General features: G+C 41.6%; 1 protein-coding gene across 1 annotated transcript in view; it reads right to left on the reverse strand.

The window, feature by feature from the left end:
* LOC110978130 (uncharacterized) overlaps nucleotides 1–15,209 on the reverse strand; it is a 33,286-nt gene extending 18,077 nt beyond the window's left edge. Inside the window, exons 1-12 of the mRNA XM_022232870.2 lie at nucleotides 14,911–15,209; nucleotides 9,538–9,603; nucleotides 7,849–9,243; nucleotides 7,124–7,291; nucleotides 6,195–6,337; nucleotides 5,592–5,696; nucleotides 5,041–5,152; nucleotides 4,341–4,447; nucleotides 3,865–3,963; nucleotides 1,719–1,791; nucleotides 895–992; nucleotides 175–382 (exon numbers count right to left, since the gene is read on the reverse strand). Coding sequence (XP_022088562.2) covers nucleotides 175–382; nucleotides 895–992; nucleotides 1,719–1,791; nucleotides 3,865–3,963; nucleotides 4,341–4,447; nucleotides 5,041–5,152; nucleotides 5,592–5,696; nucleotides 6,195–6,337; nucleotides 7,124–7,291; nucleotides 7,849–9,243; nucleotides 9,538–9,603; nucleotides 14,911–15,034 — 2,698 coding nt within the window. The 5' untranslated portion in view covers nucleotides 15,035–15,209. The remainder of the gene's footprint in view (nucleotides 1–174; nucleotides 383–894; nucleotides 993–1,718; nucleotides 1,792–3,864; nucleotides 3,964–4,340; nucleotides 4,448–5,040; nucleotides 5,153–5,591; nucleotides 5,697–6,194; nucleotides 6,338–7,123; nucleotides 7,292–7,848; nucleotides 9,244–9,537; nucleotides 9,604–14,910) is intronic.
* Nucleotides 15,210–17,764: the final 2,555 nt, after the last annotated feature.

The following is a 17,764-nucleotide window of genomic DNA, read 5'->3' on the forward strand; positions in this document are numbered from 1 at the left end:
TCCATGTGAATTGTGACGTTGGCTGTGATCAGACTCCAGAGGACATGGCCTCATGCCAACTCTGACTTAACTCTGTTGAATGGGTCGCATAGTGTTCACAATCCCTGTTACTTCGTATCTTGCAACAATGCAAATAGAACATCAGTTCAAACCCTTTGCCAATTATGGCCTCACCAACTGTTTCGATGCCCACGCTGCGAACCCCAGGACCGTAGTCTGTGAAGGTGAAACACTCTCGTATCCAGCCCTGGGCCCTGGTGTTGATGGTGTTTTGCATGTCCGTTGTCTTCTTCTGAATCACCGTGCCATCTTTACTCAGCAAGGTTGCAGTTAGCCAGTAGAATCCACCTTGATCGCACCCTTCACGATAGGACTCCGACACCTGGGAAAGGGAAATTTCCAATAGAAGGCCAATGAATACTTGGCACAAAGGCAAAACATAAAGTGAAGTTTTAAACATCGGAACAAATATTCGCACTTTATTTACTTTATTTTCCCAATTGGGGTGGCTTGGGTTTCGGATACAATGTGACAAACTGTGGGGTTGTCCCCTGGGGACAAGTTCTAACGTTTTCAAGGAATTGAACACGCCAACACTTTAGAGACACTATTACTTCCATAGGAGGGGGAGGGTCCATTTCAGGATGGAAAAACACTGGATGATGGTTTTTACAACAATTCCATTATGCCCTTGCCTCCAACTCATAACCAGGATTTGCCACTAGGGTTTGCTGAGTATGCATTGATAAAGATCTAAACCAATATCAAGACAAAAAATTTGGGACATATCATCCAGTACATCAAAATCTCAAACAAGAGCATTTTGCGCCAAGTTTTGGATATAACCAGGATGTATGAGGGAAATCCAAAGAGGACCCAGAATTAAACACAGACCTGAATTTCCGGACTAGAGTCTAGGTGCTTCTCTGAGAAATGCTGCATCAGATCTACCTCTTGATACTTGACACACCGCATGTAAGATGCTATGAACACTAGACAAAAAGAAGAAAACAGAGTGAACAGCTGAGCAAATATTTCAGGGCAAAGTGAAAACTGGCATAAAGATTTGATTTGAAGTGGATATCTAGGATGTTGAATACATCATGTAGTAAATAACTTCCTGTGGTTGGTATATCAAGCCTGATCAAAATGAAAGTTTTCTATGATCGAGAGTTTGAAAAAACATTCATTCAGAGACTGACTTTTTGATTTTCACCTTTAAACCGATTTGGTGATTGGAAAGTTGATGTGAAGTTTTATGCATTTGCCTCCCCTTTATTTTTCTAACATCACGGCTGCAAGTTTTTAATTTTTATGCTAAGCCTTAGTAAAATATTTGTCTAATGTTCTGCACGTTTGATTTGACATCGATTAGGAAAAAAAGATTTTGGATTCTCTTGATATGCTACGTTTTTCAAGTGGGGAGCCATGACATGTTCAGTTCTTCATGAACTATGCACAGGAAAAAGTATACTTCCATACCCAGTGGTGTGAAATTTTAATGATCATAATTTACAGACCACTTTGTTCAACTGCATTAAAACTGTACAGAATTACAGAAACTTAGAAAAATCAGACGGTGTTAAATGCAGACAGATCTCACTGTATGTCACCGCCTATCCAAGATCTGACAGAGGGCTTAGAATTCCCCTCTAGTGATATGAAGTTAAGTTCACTTAACACTTTGACCTCTGAATACAGTTTAAAGGATCACTTACTTGTCTCTGTTTGATCACCGCCTGCTGTAATCTTCCAGTCACCAGAGAAGTTCCAATGGCTCATATCTCCACTCTCCAAAGAAAAAAAAAAGAATGCAGGTCCAAATAACTTTGAACAGATCAAGAGCCAACAGTGAAATCAACAGATCTCAAGAACATTTCTTTAAGACGCCTGTGATTGACAAAAAGGCCGCAAAGGATAATCGCATAGCTACATGTATTTAACCAAAAAGTGACTTGTGTAACTTCAAATCCAGGGCAAGTGTGTAGGACACTCTACTTGTTTATGCAGTGTTTATCAATAAACAAATGGAAATCAATATCAAGGATGGCTGAGACATGCAAGCTGGATCCCTCCATCTTGAATTTTTTATTTGCATGTTGTGAGAAGACCCTCTAACACCATTTTACATTAAATATGACCTACTGTAGGTAACTGAGGAATGATCCCCAAATCCTTGTTTTGAGTGATTGGCGACTGAAGTTGGATATATGTTAAAAAAATCATGTCAAAATTAATTTCTGGTTTTTAGATTTTCGGTAGGTTAGGTGTCAAAGCTTTCCTCTAGCTGTGCCATTTGTGCAAGAAAATCAAGCAAAGGCAATAAAAAGGAGGATTTCTGGAGTGAGTTTGCTTCAATCTTTTCTAAAATTTATAGTGTTTACCTTTTAAATGACGAAATTTTGTCCATATTCCCAGCGCATTTTTGGGCAGTTCGACTGTTGCCCTTGTGTAAAGTTTGGTATTGTTGGAAAGAGATTTCCCTAGAGAGCTTATTTATAGCGGTAATATCATTGGCTGGATGACCTCTAGCCTGTTCAAGACCTCAAAAGGAGATATCTCCTCTGTTACATTGAGAAGCTGCGTCTCGTTCATGAGCTATGCCTACCTAAGCAAAAGGAAGCGACATGATCGGATCCCCACACAACTACAGTTACTTGGATACACGAAGAAAACTGCGTAGGCAAAATCAAGCAGTTTGATTGGTCTCCTGGTATTCAAATATTTGGCGCGGTCAGTATTGTTTACTTGGATACGTGTCAAGCACTTCATTCGTCCAATCAGCATGCATTTCACGGCACTACACGAGCTTTGATGTACATGGATGTGTGCGTATACGAGTCGGTCGATTACAACATGGCATGTACACTGAATACTGTTACGATCACTAACTTGAGCTGAATACGATTTTTGACCTCCCAAAAGGGACAACCGTGCCTGACCTTTATGCCAAATTCAGCTGGAGTAATATGTATCTTATCACTGTAGTGCACTGCTTGTCGGCTTGTGAGACACCAGCACATGCATGTACATTGAAAACTTTGAAAGTATGGAAGGCAAGATCCGATACTGTCGGCTGGACAACAGCTTTCTGAAGAGCCAGAACTTCGGTTAGCAAAGAATACGAGTCTTACTTGTCAATTTAGAAAGGGTGCTTTTTACTGAATAAGCTTATATTAAATTTTACTTATCTTAAGAGGTACTTGCAAATTTTGATATCAAGAGGGAATCTTCAGAAATCTAGAAACAAAGGGCGGGGGGCAGAGTCAACATCGGCCCGTCCGATGTCAATAAAAATTCATGATCACAAAACTCCACTGCCATGGATTTCTCCTTTTCCCAAAAAATAACAATAAAACTTCTAGGAAACAATATCGGTAAACATTTTTTCAGTTTACTTTGGTATTTCATGGTAATAACTTCCCATAGATATCATGTTGCTGTAGTCATGTAGACCGAGAATGATTATGGAGCTTACATAACATGCACACGGCTAACATTTGCACCACTAGCTGGTGCGTGCTCTTTTTCAAAGCCATTTTTCTCAAAAAGTAATTTTGACAACAGCGATGTGTTCTGTCGTCTTTCTCAAGACATATTTTTGGAGCGGAGTGGGGTAGGCGTATAACTTTGGTAATACTGGAAAGCCCAATCCTTTCTCTTTATTCTCATATGCATATCTCAAAAATCATAAATGGGGATCATTCCTCAATATGCCATGGCAGGTCACATTTTGCAGTTACTGTAGAGCTGGATGGAGTTCGCCCTCTATGATCTTTTGCTGATCACTCTCTAAGAAACCAGCACAAACACCGCTTAGCAGATCGCCGAGTGTGTAATGAGTACAGAGTATAATCATCTCACTTCTCCTGATGGGTTGGACAGCAGGTTGGATGACCAACCAGCAATCTTCATCTGCTTCATGCTGAAAGTCCGGTCCAGCGCCACAAGAGTGTCTGCCAACTTGAAGAACAGTAAAAAAAATGTATACAAAATGAGGACGAGGCTGGACTGCTTTAACCTTGCCTTGATTCCTCAAGGAAGCAACTCACAAGATGTTGTAGCCTGCCCAAAACTACTCTGACCGTTTCCCTGCAAGGGTTTTCCCAGGGGTTGGTCATCCACGTTGTAGTCATCAACACACCCACAGAAGTTAGATTTTCAATATTTAAAGATGATATTTCAGAAAAAGGGACACTTTCCAGGAATCTCCATCAGACACTGAACAGCCTTAAGGGATGGTGTGGGGGGCAGTTTGAGCCCCTTACCAACCCCCAATACCCTCCTCAAAGGATGGCTATTTATTGGTCTGAATTGATGTATCCAGCATTGCGTCTTACCATCTGTTTGGCTTCCCTGTCTTGTTCCTTCTCCTTCTGGCTTTGCACAGGCTCCTTGTATGTGTCGTCATGAATCATAAAGGCCGACAGTAAGCACTTTTCATTATCTGTACAGAGATTATTACTGAAACGTTACTCTGACAGCAGGGTTGATGTTACAAGTGCAAAGCTTTGAGAATTGAGGGGGATTTCTGAAACCCTGTGAATTTTGAAACGAGTCGAGGCAAAAAAACATTGTTTTTGTCTCAAACCTGCTGTCAGTTTTACAGGTTATTTCAGGAAAGAAATAAGCTGAGCTACTTCAACAACTTTACTAAAACGCCTTCCCTAAATATTGAAAGTTGGAGTAAAAACCAAAACATTGGTGGGTTAAGCTTATATGTTCTTTTCACTTTAAAGAGAAATGCAGCCAGTGTTTACGGGTACCTCAATATATATGTCTCATGTACCTCCATCCTAGTCACACCTTGCAGACAAACACAAATAGAAAAGATGCGCAGCTAACAATTTAGGAACTGGCTGTTCATTAGCAAAAGCAATTACATTACTTTTGTAAACAATGCACAACCATAAAGCGTGCAGACCGTGAAGCAGGTAAAAGTTCTTTCAACTTTAAAATGCTGTCCTTGAGCAAGGTCGTTTACAGAGTGCACCCAAATCTTGAGTCCCCCTATTTTCTTGAGAGATTTTTAGTACTCACAGTTGTCAAAAGTGAGATTAACTTTATTTCTGGAGCAGTTGAACGGGATGGACACCACCTTTGCTGTGTACCCAGGGACCACTTCAGGTATCTCAGATAACTGTCGATTCACCTTGAGATGAGCAATTTAATAACAGCATTAATTCCGAGAAATGATTTGCAAGTATCTGCAACTGTCTTCTCTAGAGCACACCCAGTATTTCTGTATTCTGGTCATCACGCCTCAATCAATAACTGATGAATTTATATCAATAGACAAATGGATGCAAGATTACTGATAACTAATATATGGTAACTAATAAAAATAAAATGATAACTAATGTACTGACTTTTTTGGGGGAGATATGATAAATCACTGCTTGACTACCTGATATCTTAATTGATCTCTTTAATAGAGCGATTAATCAAAGGGGTGACTGTTTGGTTCAGAATTACCTCAATGCTTATTTGCCGTATTTTACTTTGCAAATCCAGCAAATGAGATCATTGACATATTTTTCCTGCCAACAAAGTCAAATACCGGTTACTTGTTTCTGGTCAAAATGACTAACCTCTTCAGAGATTTCTTCTTTGTTGACCTCAATGCTGTGGTTTTTCAGGTAGTCACTCACACTGTGCAGCTGAAGAGTCAACTTTCCTGCTTTCTTGATGGTCATCTGCAAGAGGAAGACACAGCATTTAACTGGCGAGTGAAAGTGAGAAAATTATGGCTCTACTGTTAAAAGCAAGTGCATTACATGGCATGATGCAATTGGAAACTGTAGTCTTGGTTTCCCTTAGCAAAACCCTAACAATGCCCTGCAATGATAAAATGGTCCCTGAATGATGCGTGGACAACATTAAGCCAGGTAATGGCACTCTTTGCAAACCTTTGAAGTCTTCCTGAAGTCCAATCTTGCCAAAATAAATTTTTCAACCAAAAATTGGTGAAAAGTGAGCACAAGCTATAGGCCGGCACCCCTTTCCCCAAATAGAAATAGTTCCACATTCCAAGGCAGTTTCATACAGTAACATATAGCTCATCAATCTCTGCGCATGAGTTGCTCTGTGTTCATCTTATGTCTTCCTACTCAAGTTGGAACTCTGAACATGGGCCTGTTAGCCTTCCCAAGAGATGCCACTTCAGTTTTTCAAACTCCGTTCAACTGACTCGCCTTGTACACCATCCTGTCGGCAAACTCTGGATGGGTTTCGTTGCATGTGCCATAGAGAAATCCGTCATAGGTGTTGGTCATCATACTGTACAGATTGTCTTCAGACCTTATGAGAGAGTCAAACTTTCTCAGGCACTGAATGCCTGTTGATACAAAAAAAAAGCAACCATTGATTGAATGGAATATAACTAAAAATGTGTCTCAACAAACAACACACCGGGTACTAGCCCACTTCAAAGCTGAGACGTTTGTTTAGATTAATGAATCTGGAGATGTTCACTTGAATTTGTTTAATAGACACTTATTTACTTGATAAAACAATAAGGGACTAACTCAGCAAATAAACTGCCATGACTAACATTCAGTGCAACTTCGGCCCCAATACCCAAGTGCGTCTTCTACCATGCCATTAGACATGGTGGACTGCAGCATGTTGAATGGAAAGCAGGGTTTTAATATTAATGGTGCAGCCCTGGCCCATTGGCGCCAGAGGACAAATATGATTGATTTCAAGTCTAATTGTGCAGGTGCCTCAAGCTTATGCATCCACGCATACATGTATGTGAGCGTGGTGCTACCGAAAAATTGGCATGAGCTCGGCTTAGTCTCTCGTTTTCCCAATTAGATTTCTCCTTGTGATGTTTTATTTCATAGGTTCATTTCCTAATCTCTTTCTTTACCCCCTCATCTTGGGCTTAAATGTTACACTGAACGTCATGACTATGGAAAGCATTCTCCATAACTTACAGTGTTGCCACGAAAGTTAAGACACATTTGACCCACTTTAAGTTTTTTGACATTATTTCTCCAAACTGTTGTCAAATGTTACCATATGTTTACCCTTGGTAGCTTCGGATGTTTACCTGTGGGAGCTTCTGATGAAGTTACCCCTTGTAAGTCAATTAAGCGGGCTTTCGGCCTCAACTTACCATCTTCTTTGTCTGTCACCTTGAACGTTTTCTCAGTCTCATAGAAGACCACTTTGTTGAGGGCTTCGTACATGGATCCTCCCAGATTGACAGCACACAGGACCCCAGGTGGTTGGTTCACAATGCGATGGGGTGAACCATCCAGTTCCACGCTGACTGGTTCATTATCTACACCAGAAATTCATTTTACAGTACAGATTCAAAACTTCAGTTGAAGTCTTTCAGAAAATTCAGTGTGAAGTTGAAACGTTAGGCAAATTCATACTGATGTCACAGGTGGAGGCAAAATGCTTAATATCCAAATATCCTTCATAACCAGTAGAGGTAAATAAAAAATTAAGAAAGCATATTGTGGTGTCCATTTGGAATACACAGAGAGTAGTTGTTAAAGGATAATTTAGTGACCAGTACATTAAAAACTTAATGCTGATATTATTCAGTTCAGACACCAATTTAGAGACCTTCTTACATGCCATTTCCACATATGTAAAAATAGTTCAATCCAATCAGACAAAATCTCAAAAAAAACCCACAAGGCCTTAACAATGCGTATAACTTAGAGTGATGCAGAGTCATACCTTTGATTTGCCAAAAATCAAACAATCACTCAGGATTTCTACCTGTTAAAATGTTCAAAATTCTGTTATCAAATGAAGTTGCTTCATTAGTGATTCTCTTGTATTTGATAAGCAGTTCTACACAATTAGACCTGGGTGATCACTTACTGATGTCGGTGGTCACTCCAAATACCTGCAGCAGCTTCAGGCCTGGGCTGTTCTCATCCTCACTCAACTCCCTCTGGAATCCCAGTCTACCATCAGGCTGTTCCAAGAGCTGACCCACTTCCACCAGCTCGATTGTGTGGCCGTTGATCATGATCCTGACCTGTGACATTCTGGACACCCACCCGGTGATGCTTGTGCCCTTGAGGTGCACTGCTCCCCGGTACTTGGTCTCCAGGCCGGTGGCCAAGCAGGAATCTTGGGCGCACCTCTCTTGTGGGCTGGAAGCATCTTCTGGAATAGTCGACAAGAAGCTGTAGCGGCAAGGGGCATCGGGACCAACAATGACCAGCTTGTTGCTCTCAGCTGACACGGTCCATTCATTACCATTACCAGACAAGCCAGAACTTCCAGAGATGAATGAGCTGTTGATCCCCCAGTTTTGGATGGTCACCAGATACAGGGCAGATGAGGTCATGTTGTAATCTCCCATGCTACAAGAGCACATGACAAGTAGTGTATGATCTGCATATATGGAGATATCCTCCACAAGAGTTGTAGGGGTTGTCCCACGGAAAGCCTGGGTATGGATAACTTTTGCCAGATTTTTAAGATCGTCACTGCCATCCGAGCACAAGATGCAGTATCGACTCTCAGACGGTCCAGTAATCTCAAGCTCTCCAACTGGTTGACCTAATGCGCTCTCCTCTTGCTTCTCCTCATCATCTGAAGAGCTACACGTGAACTCAAACTCATCTCCTTCACCAGAAGAAGCTAACTTGGTATCTGGTTCTGAGCTTGAGCAGCCAAACTTCCACAGATCATCGCAACCCTCACCAGCAATGGAATGCACGACCATTTCATTGGGTTTGTACCCAAAAGCAACAAAGTAGGCATTGCAGGGACGTGAACCCTTCTGCCCAGCAGCACTACAAAGAACCAACCAAGCTTTGCCATACTTGTCTTGACTGACTGAAGAGATGCCAGGTTTGAAGGTTGCTGTACTGGTGCCGCCTTCCGCTTTGGGACCTTTGAAGACTGCCCCACTCCCACAGTGCCCCATCTGTGCAATGTTTGATACAACCGTTGCCCTAGAGAACCCAAATCGTACACAGGGCGTCAAGTGGCCTTCTGAATCCGTGTGCATGCGGATGTACCTGTATATCGAGTGGCTGCCTCCCTTGGCCAGGGAGGTGTAGCCATAATGGTTGCCGTCAAAACCGCAGCGGATCAGACAGAGCTCCGAGGTGAAAGTCAAGTAGTTGAGGTCATACAGACTCGTGATCAGTACCAGTGCTGTACCGCCGCCGTGCTTGGCATTGATGCTAAAATCGGTCTTAATGAAAGCTGGGATGGGGAACTTGCAGGAGGCTGTGCCCGAAAGGGATGGAAAATCAGCTGTAGGAAGGAACAATATTATGAATCCCATCACCTCAGCATTTCTACACGGTTAGTTGCATTCTCTATAATTATGGACTGGACTGCATACAACAAAATGGCTTATAAAAACTTCATTCCAAATGATCTTTAATGAAACAAACTTTGACTCAGGCACAGAATTCAAAAGCAAGATAAACTTCAAAACAGATTAGTAGGGTACAAATTATGATTTGATTTTTAACTCGAAACAGCTGCAGCATTTTGGACAGTGTTATAAACTGAGAATGCAGCAGGAAATTAAGATGGCATTACCTATTGATTTGACTTCCTTTGGGGGCGGTAACTGTAGATCCACTTTCTTCAGTTCTTCTGGCATGTCTACAAAATAGAGACAAGACAATTCAAATGAAACCATTCACTTCCAGCTGTACATTTGAAGTCCCTGAAGACTGCCACTCTGAGCAGGAAAGGGAACCCGCAGTGAAGCAAGTTTGACGTTGAAGAAAAAGGACATGGCAACTTAAAAAAGAGAGAAAAAGAATCTTTTTTATTAACTGGCTGAAGTGAAAGTCACTTCCTTCAAGGAATTGATACTTTTCCACTTCACGGGATCTTCATTTGCATAAAGCTGATGACACTGTCAGACAAACATAAGGCAGAAATCTAATTTTTCAAACCACGCTATGCAACAATTCTTTTGATTCAAATTTCACAGCCAAGTATTCAAACAACACTCTTATTTTCTTGCTCTGTGGTTCAAACAACACTCTTATATGGTAGGCCCATGGAGGTAGATTCTACCTCCATGGCAGGCCTGGGTGTAGGCATGTGGAGCTTATACACTGTAGGCCTAACTGTTAAAAGAATTCGGAGAACACTAATTTTCCTGGCCTTCAAATGTTATAACATTAGACAGTGAAAGTGCTAAAAAGTGAAATGTAGAAGGAAAAAATCCCGAACATTTTATTTTATCACACGATCGTGGCTGTTATATGTGCGTGCGTGAACTGCCGAAAATGGGAAGCACCGTACCCCCACTGGCCGCAGAGAACTGTGTGGGCCCGTCCGAGACGGCCCCGCTCCCAAGCGTCCCCACAGTTCTAGTTCTGGGGGTAGGAAGCACCGCACCTGTACCTGCATTCGTAAGTAACGCATGTGCAGCGAGCAATGGTGAGCTGAGTACCCCCCCTTTCCCCCCAAGATTTCCCCTTTTTACAGCTCCATGATTTCGCGAACTTCCAAAGACGTTGTTGCTGGCGTGGCTAGTTGTGGTTCGTGCGTTCCAGCTTTTCGTCTTGTGAACGCCCTCTCGCGTATCAAGAACACAACAACGTCTTGACAAAGACTAGTCGTTATTCGGCCGGGCAGTTTTGGTACAACGCACTTGGGGCACGAGCGGTGTTTTTAGCCGAACAAGCAACCAATGTCTCTTTACCTGGCTTACTGGAAGATCCAATGAGCAATATTTGCTCATTGGATCATTGTCCCCCTGAGGCAAAAGCTTAGTTGAGACTGTTGAGACAATGTTTATGCTTTTGAAACATCTGCTTGGTAAAAAATTAAGAAAGAGAATATACAGACAACACTCAATGCCTCTGTGCACACGAGACTTGCCTGAAAAACCTAAGTGTTTCCTAAATAATTGTTTTGAAAAAGTGAAGCATATTTTCCAAGATTGTTTTAACGAAGTTTTCACAAGTTGCTTCTATTCGTTGTTGCTTATTAACTTGGATTTATGCTAATTTGGATGCTCTCTCAGTTAGGATGGCACGAGAATTTGTGTAAAATACGTGCATTGAAAAACTGCTTTACGCTGAAAAAGTGATCCTATTTTCTAAATTTGTTCAGTCTGTTCTGTAAAAAATATTTTATTTCAATCTGAAAAAAAGTTTGGACTTTAAGACTTCGTTCCAGTCTTTTTTTGGACTGTATGTTCCTTTAAAATCCCTTTGAATCTAGAAAATACGCTGCGTCAATGAAAATTCATCTACTCTTTAAAATTTCATTCAAATCTAAATGTATTAAATCCTTAAATTTCGTTCTGCTTTCGAAAAATATACTCCAAATTTCTACATTACGAAGTTTTTAAAAATGACTTTCGCTTTAAAATACGCTCAATTAGAAAAATGCTTTCCATTTATCTTTTCGACCCTAGTTCTGCTTCCCATATGGGGAGTACTCCGATCGATATAACCCGGACAGTTCACAAAATTCTTGGTACAGATGCGGCCGGAAATACCCGAATATTACCGATACCATCCGAATGGTCTTTTTCTTCTCCCTTTACTCATTTTGCTACCAATTTTACTCCTTTTAATCTTTGTAACAATTTTACAATTTTGAGGAGCATTCATGAAAAAGTGTTGACGTTAAACTGAATTTAATACGGACAGGATAAGTTCGGAATAGTTCGACTATTCCCGGAAATCTGGGGAGTGTTGGTCACGTGGACATTGGGATACAGGACCCTTGATTATAAGAGTGGTCAGAATAAATGGGTATCTAGACTGAATCTTAATATGCAGCCAGTTGAGCTAGTTTTAGCTAACTTCGCCGCGGCGAGATAATAACTCGCCACGGCGAGACAGTAAGTTGCCGTGGAGAGATAATAACTCGCCACGGCGAGACAGTAAGTTGCCGTGGAGAGATAGTAAGTCGCCACGGCGAGATAGTAACTTGCCGCAGCGAGATAGTAAGTCGCCGCGGACAGATAGTATCTCGAAAGTCTTTTTTTTGCAAGTGGCCATTATACGCTTCCGTAGAATAGGACTGACGAATCACTGCGGCGGGAAAACAATTTGACACCGCAGCAAGATCTTATAACTCGCCACGGCGAGATAATTACTCGGAAAAAAATTGCAATTGGCCCTTATAAGCCTCTGTACCCCACACGAACAGGATATGCACATTCACTGCATAATTTTTGGAGTTAAGTCCCAGACGTGGCGCACTTGGACGTTCAAGACGTTTCCCTCGACTTGTTATGCAGTATTGCCCACCTCTCTTATTGTTCAAGATTCAATTCGTTCAATGAAGTAAATTATTACTTTCATAATATAACAGGAAAAAAACCACTAGTATCTCGGCATGGGAGTTACTAGTATTTTTTTCGGGGGGGGGGGCAAAGCATCATTAGAAACTATACCGTTCGTATTTTATTCCTCCATTAAACCGTCACCAGTAGAAGGGTCAGTTTTGGATTTTCCCCCCCTAGCAAAGTGGGGGGTTTAAATCCACTCCCATCCCTTTTTCTTTATGTTATATCTTTCGGCCCCCGCCCCTTTTCGCTTGTTATTTAACTTTTTCGGCGGGCACCCCCTTGACCTGATGATTCCCCCCGCCCCCACAATGACGACGAATCTCGAACCTTTTTTTAAAAAAGGGCAGAACTTTCCGTGATGGCAGGTGGAATGCTAGACTACTATTCTGCTACTTCGTTCTCAGTGATATGAGATATCACCCTAATAAGGGGTTTTTAATTACACAAAGTCATAATACATCTACTTTTCGAGTCAACAAAACAAAACAAAAGTGAACAAAATCAGAGAGGCAAGCGGGGAAAGGAAGTAAACGTGTAAAGATATCGTCAACTTCCACCAAAGCCCACTTTGATTTCCTCGACGTAAATGAAGTTCAAACTTCCACATTCTAGTCATGGTTAGTGCCCTTGGTCTTATCATGTACCAAGCACCAATTCCCGCAGCTGACCCTGGTAATCTATAACTGCCTGAATATACAATGTACATCTCTGTGGCACCCAGTCCTAACTGAAGTGCATCATGTAGCGTTCGCTGGTTTTATACTTTAATGTTCACTTTTAAAAAGGAGCCTCCTTTTGAACAGGTGAAGGCTCAAGTCTAAAAAATTTTTGCACACCAGCGAAATAAAAGTACCAACAAGGGATATCTGCTCCTTGTCGTTTTCTCCACTGTTTCTGGCAGTGATGGTACAGTTGCAATGAGTGCAAACATTTTAGCACTACGCGATCTTGTTCAAATGTTTAAATGTTGACTTGTAGGTACCAGTTACTCGGAATAATAAAATCGAGTATAGTTGCAAGGCTAAGCAAAGTTTCAATAAATTTTAAAATGAAAACTCCAGGTTTCCATTGGTTTTGATGATCTCATTTAATTAGATGCTGCTTAGAGAATAGGTTTCACAGTTCCTGGTACACAGACAACTACTTTCTCTGGTGATCTGTGAAGGTTTCCGTCTCCAATTTCATCAGATGAAAGTAACAATTAGGGACCTGATCAGATTGATTGTGGGACACCATTTTGCATATTTTGCTCATGTACATGTAGCTTAAAACCCCTGCTATTTCGGTCTGTCAGACACCTTCAATAGTCCATTCACTTGTGAATGGCATCTTAGTCTTTGAAACCTGAATGCGTTTACAAGCAATTTTCATGGATGAAGAAACTCAATCTATCTCATTATCCGCACTGTACATGTTTATGAAAACAGTTTATGCGCAACATGGGCCGAGTTGTATTGGCACTCATGCTCAACATTATTTTGTGGCTTGATATTGTGAGATCTATATGTTTATCCCCTTCAAACCTACCAGGTACCTGGGAAAACTCGCGAAGTGACCACCAGAAAACATTATCTAAATTCAAACCTAAGTTTAGATCGTTTTCTGGTGGTCACTTCACGAGTTTTCCCGATAACAGTGAGTGAGGGATCCACTTGAAATCTCGACTTGTTTTATATATACGAGCCATCAAAAGATAAAGCCATTATTATGCACAAGATCAAGGCTCGTCAACGCGTTTTGGCATAAACCTAGGGAAAAAAGCAGTGTCATCTAATGGCAGATCATTGATCATGATGTGCAAAAATTATTCATATTATGTCACGGCGCGCCACGTCGTGCACATGGCCGCAACACTAAAAGGGATCTACTCTGCTGGTAAATTGGTTGATGATTGTTCCATCTATCAACGGTGACAAGAAATTCGTAGGCGATGCAGGGTTTTATCCAGGTAGATATCTAAAGGATTTATCTGTACATTATACAAACAGAAATTCACTTGCCTGCTGTGGTAATAATTTTAGATGAAAAACCGAATGTTTTATACAATACCTGCATAAGTCTCCGTTATCTGATTGGTAGATTGTAGATCACAGAGCATTGAATTATTCAACGGTACCCGTTGAATAGAACTTCACTCACCTGACAAGTTCCCGCCCCTTGTTATGTCATTCACAATAAAAGAAAAAGAGGAAAATAATGCATGGCCAGAAACACATTGCCCAGTACAGTGGGTGGCGCTGCGGACACGACTCTGTTCGCAAAATGACTGACGTTAATTGCTCTTTTAACCGGAAGAGGGTTTATAAATATTTCTTATTAGTGTAATGGTAAGAATAATTTCATTATTTTTACCATGAAGACAGCTGAAATGTTAGATCTCACAAGGTGAAGGCGGGAATCGAACACATCGTCTGCCACGTCGTGAAATTATTCTTACCATTGCACTCATACACACTCATTCTTTTATATACCATTCCTTGAGACTTCGTGAAGAGCTCTGTCTATGATCCCATAGAATTATTATTATTGAAAGAATGTCAATAAATTTGCACGTTCACAGTTTAAATCTGCATTTTCGGAAAGGTATATACATGCAATATTTCTTCAGGCAAGTCTTGGAAAAGACACCGCGTGGATGAATGCACCTTCAATTTGTTCCGGTTCAGTGCTGCCTTTGCTCGTCGCCGCCTGCTTCTTGACCAAGTTGAATGCGGTCACCAGAGCCATTTTCTGCCGGGGGGCCTGTAGGTGCTGCTCCTTGGATGCCATCCTGCCTCCTCAACAGACAGACAGACAGATCTGCAAGGGTTGCACCGACTCGGTACGATTTCAAAACAACTCAACGTGGCACGCTGAAAAACTGGCCACTGAAGGTGTGGCACACAATGAAACTGCAGTGAGCGACTGCGGGGCGCAAACTACACGCTTGATGAATTTACTGCAGACACCGGTATGCCAGGATTGCACCATCATTGCGCAGTACTTCCTCTGCCCTTCGTATGCGCAGGGTGGTGAAAAAAAAGATAAATAAATTGTCAGCATGGAAGTCGAATTAAACCATTAAAAACCCTTGCTTTGGGGCCACATTGAATAATAACTTGTTACTATCAGGCCGTGTTAAAAAATGGTGATATGCATCTTAATTTGGTTTATTTATTAAATAGGTACAGCTGGGGAATGACAGTATTGGCCAGTGTGGGTAGGCAACTTACACTTACACTCAAAACAGCTTCTCTGTTTCAATCTCTTTGTTGCTCTGTTTTAGTTTTAATTAAACCTTTTTTTTCAAGTGAGAAGCGTTGTATCACGATAAAATAAACCAAGATATTTCTGTATTTAAAAATTTATATTCACAAGTGACAGACAAACAAGTCCTTGTGTTATGCTTGTCAGAAATGTAACCCCCCAAATCCTACCAAGAACCTGCGTTTTCAGTCCCACAGGCATGTTTGTACGCTAAGATCAGACAGCCCCCTGAACATCACGGAGGATTACACATCCAAGGAAATATTCCGTGTGCTGATGGCATGCAGTAAACAAGATGTAACCTTGACTGGCCCATCGCACTTTGAGCCACCGTGACAGATTTGGGAGTATGTGAAGCATTAAGTTCGTGTATATTTGTACAGTACAACGGCATGAACTGGGCAAGTCATGGCCGCTGGCGCGTGGGCGTCCTTACGCGAGCATAATTCATTTCCGATCAAGTCTGACGGCTGGTTTGTCATCAGTGGCATGTCATGCTATGGGAGCTTTTGCAGGCGTGTTCAAGCTCGGCAGGCCTAGATCGCCAGTTTGTCTTCAAGGGCACAAGTTGTAGCCAGAGAATGAGGGGATTGAGTGTGATAGTTTGCAGCTTCACTTTGCAGGGGCGGATCCAACTATTTTTTTGGGGGGGACACAAAGACGGGGGGGGTTCGACCCCATCCCTGGATCCAGGCCTGTCTGAAGTTGTGATTAAAAACTGGAAGCAAGTTCTGCTCTTTTCCTACTCCGTGATCTGAAGAGAAGTAGAAAGAGGTCCAGTTAGGCCTATACCTCAATTTCTACATGTTGACAGTGACATGTACAGGTAATTCAACACTACTAATAAGCCTTTTGCGAGTTAAATCTAAATAATCTGGTACACTGAGTTCTTTAAATTCCCGTGAACATAACCATTGGAATTCTCCATATTATAGCCACTGTTGCTATACCTCGTGATTCGGGGCAAGCTTTTCCTTAGTTACATAAGAGACGCCTTGCAACAATACACTGTTCTAAATGGAAAAGAAGGGCACAAAGGAACCAGTCCATTCCAGAGATGGTGGTCGCTGAGCAAAAGCTTGCCCCGAATCACGAGGTATAGCAACAGTGTCTTTAGTCTGAGGAATTCAAATTGCTATGTTCAGGTGCAATCAGATAACTCATTGTACCAGATTTTATTCAAATTTAACTCGCAAATGGCTTATTGCAATGTGACACCTCGGAATTATTGATATTGATATGACATTGATTTATTGTGATTTGCTGGGCCTTTACTCACTTATGACGAATATGATGTATAGCTGAGAAGCCGGATTGGTTGTATTTCTGTACTATAAGCTGCACGCCAGAATTCCTGTATTCAACAGACTTAACTTGGACAGTGCGCACATGTCAACACTTCCGGATATGTGGGCGTCGAATGCTTCAGGTGAAGGCGGCAGGCAATCCACAGTGCAATGTTCGGTAGTTTGAGGCACCCATCATAAAATCCTGTGATCTTGTTAATCTTCCATTAATCAAATATCAATATAAAAGGATAAAACAAGTGACACTTCAGAATATTTAAATCAGCTGCTGACGCCGGTGAATTTACACCAATCCACCTCGATCGGAAGCACCCCCTCACCGGTTGGAAAGATCCATATTGGAGTGCTCATTGTGACCGCAACCCTTGCATTTCTTAGAACCGGCGAAGTGCGGCTCCAACCAAAAGAGCGCACTGCTCAATTCAAGGGAAATTCTCCGCCAGGAAGAGGCACTCAAAAAGTACCCTTACCGTTTATTTGAAAAGGAGGAGATTGTGTGACCCAAGAAATTGTGGGATTGTATAAGAATTTCCCAGAATGAACTCTCTAGATTCAAGGGCTCCCATCCCAGGGCAAAGCATAGAAAAAATTTATTGAAAAAGTGCCCCAAGAGCCTGATAACGTAGAGGGATGTTATTCAAAAATGGTTGCTCACAGATTTGGGAACGTTCACTTTTGGGAGTGAGTTCGTTTTTTTTTTGGTGGATAATTAAAAATTTATGAATGACCCCCCCAAAAAACAATGTTTTTTGTTTTAGAAGCCTGGGGGACTTCGATTGCCTGCACCGGGGCTGCAACCGTGGTCGATTTTTTTCAATGGGACTTGAATTAGTTCAGTGCACCCGAAAGAGCCTGTGTTGCTAGGAAAATTGTGCCCTCTCTTGGTCCAGCTTGGGAGCTTATCTGGTTCGTAAGTGTGACGTCACTTCAGTTTAAACTACACCCA

This window comes from Acanthaster planci, linkage group LG08 (genome assembly GCF_054643075.1).
Source record: "Acanthaster planci isolate LZ-2023a linkage group LG08, COTS_SCS, whole genome shotgun sequence".
In the NCBI taxonomy this organism is placed as follows: domain Eukaryota; kingdom Metazoa; phylum Echinodermata; class Asteroidea; order Valvatida; family Acanthasteridae; genus Acanthaster; species Acanthaster planci.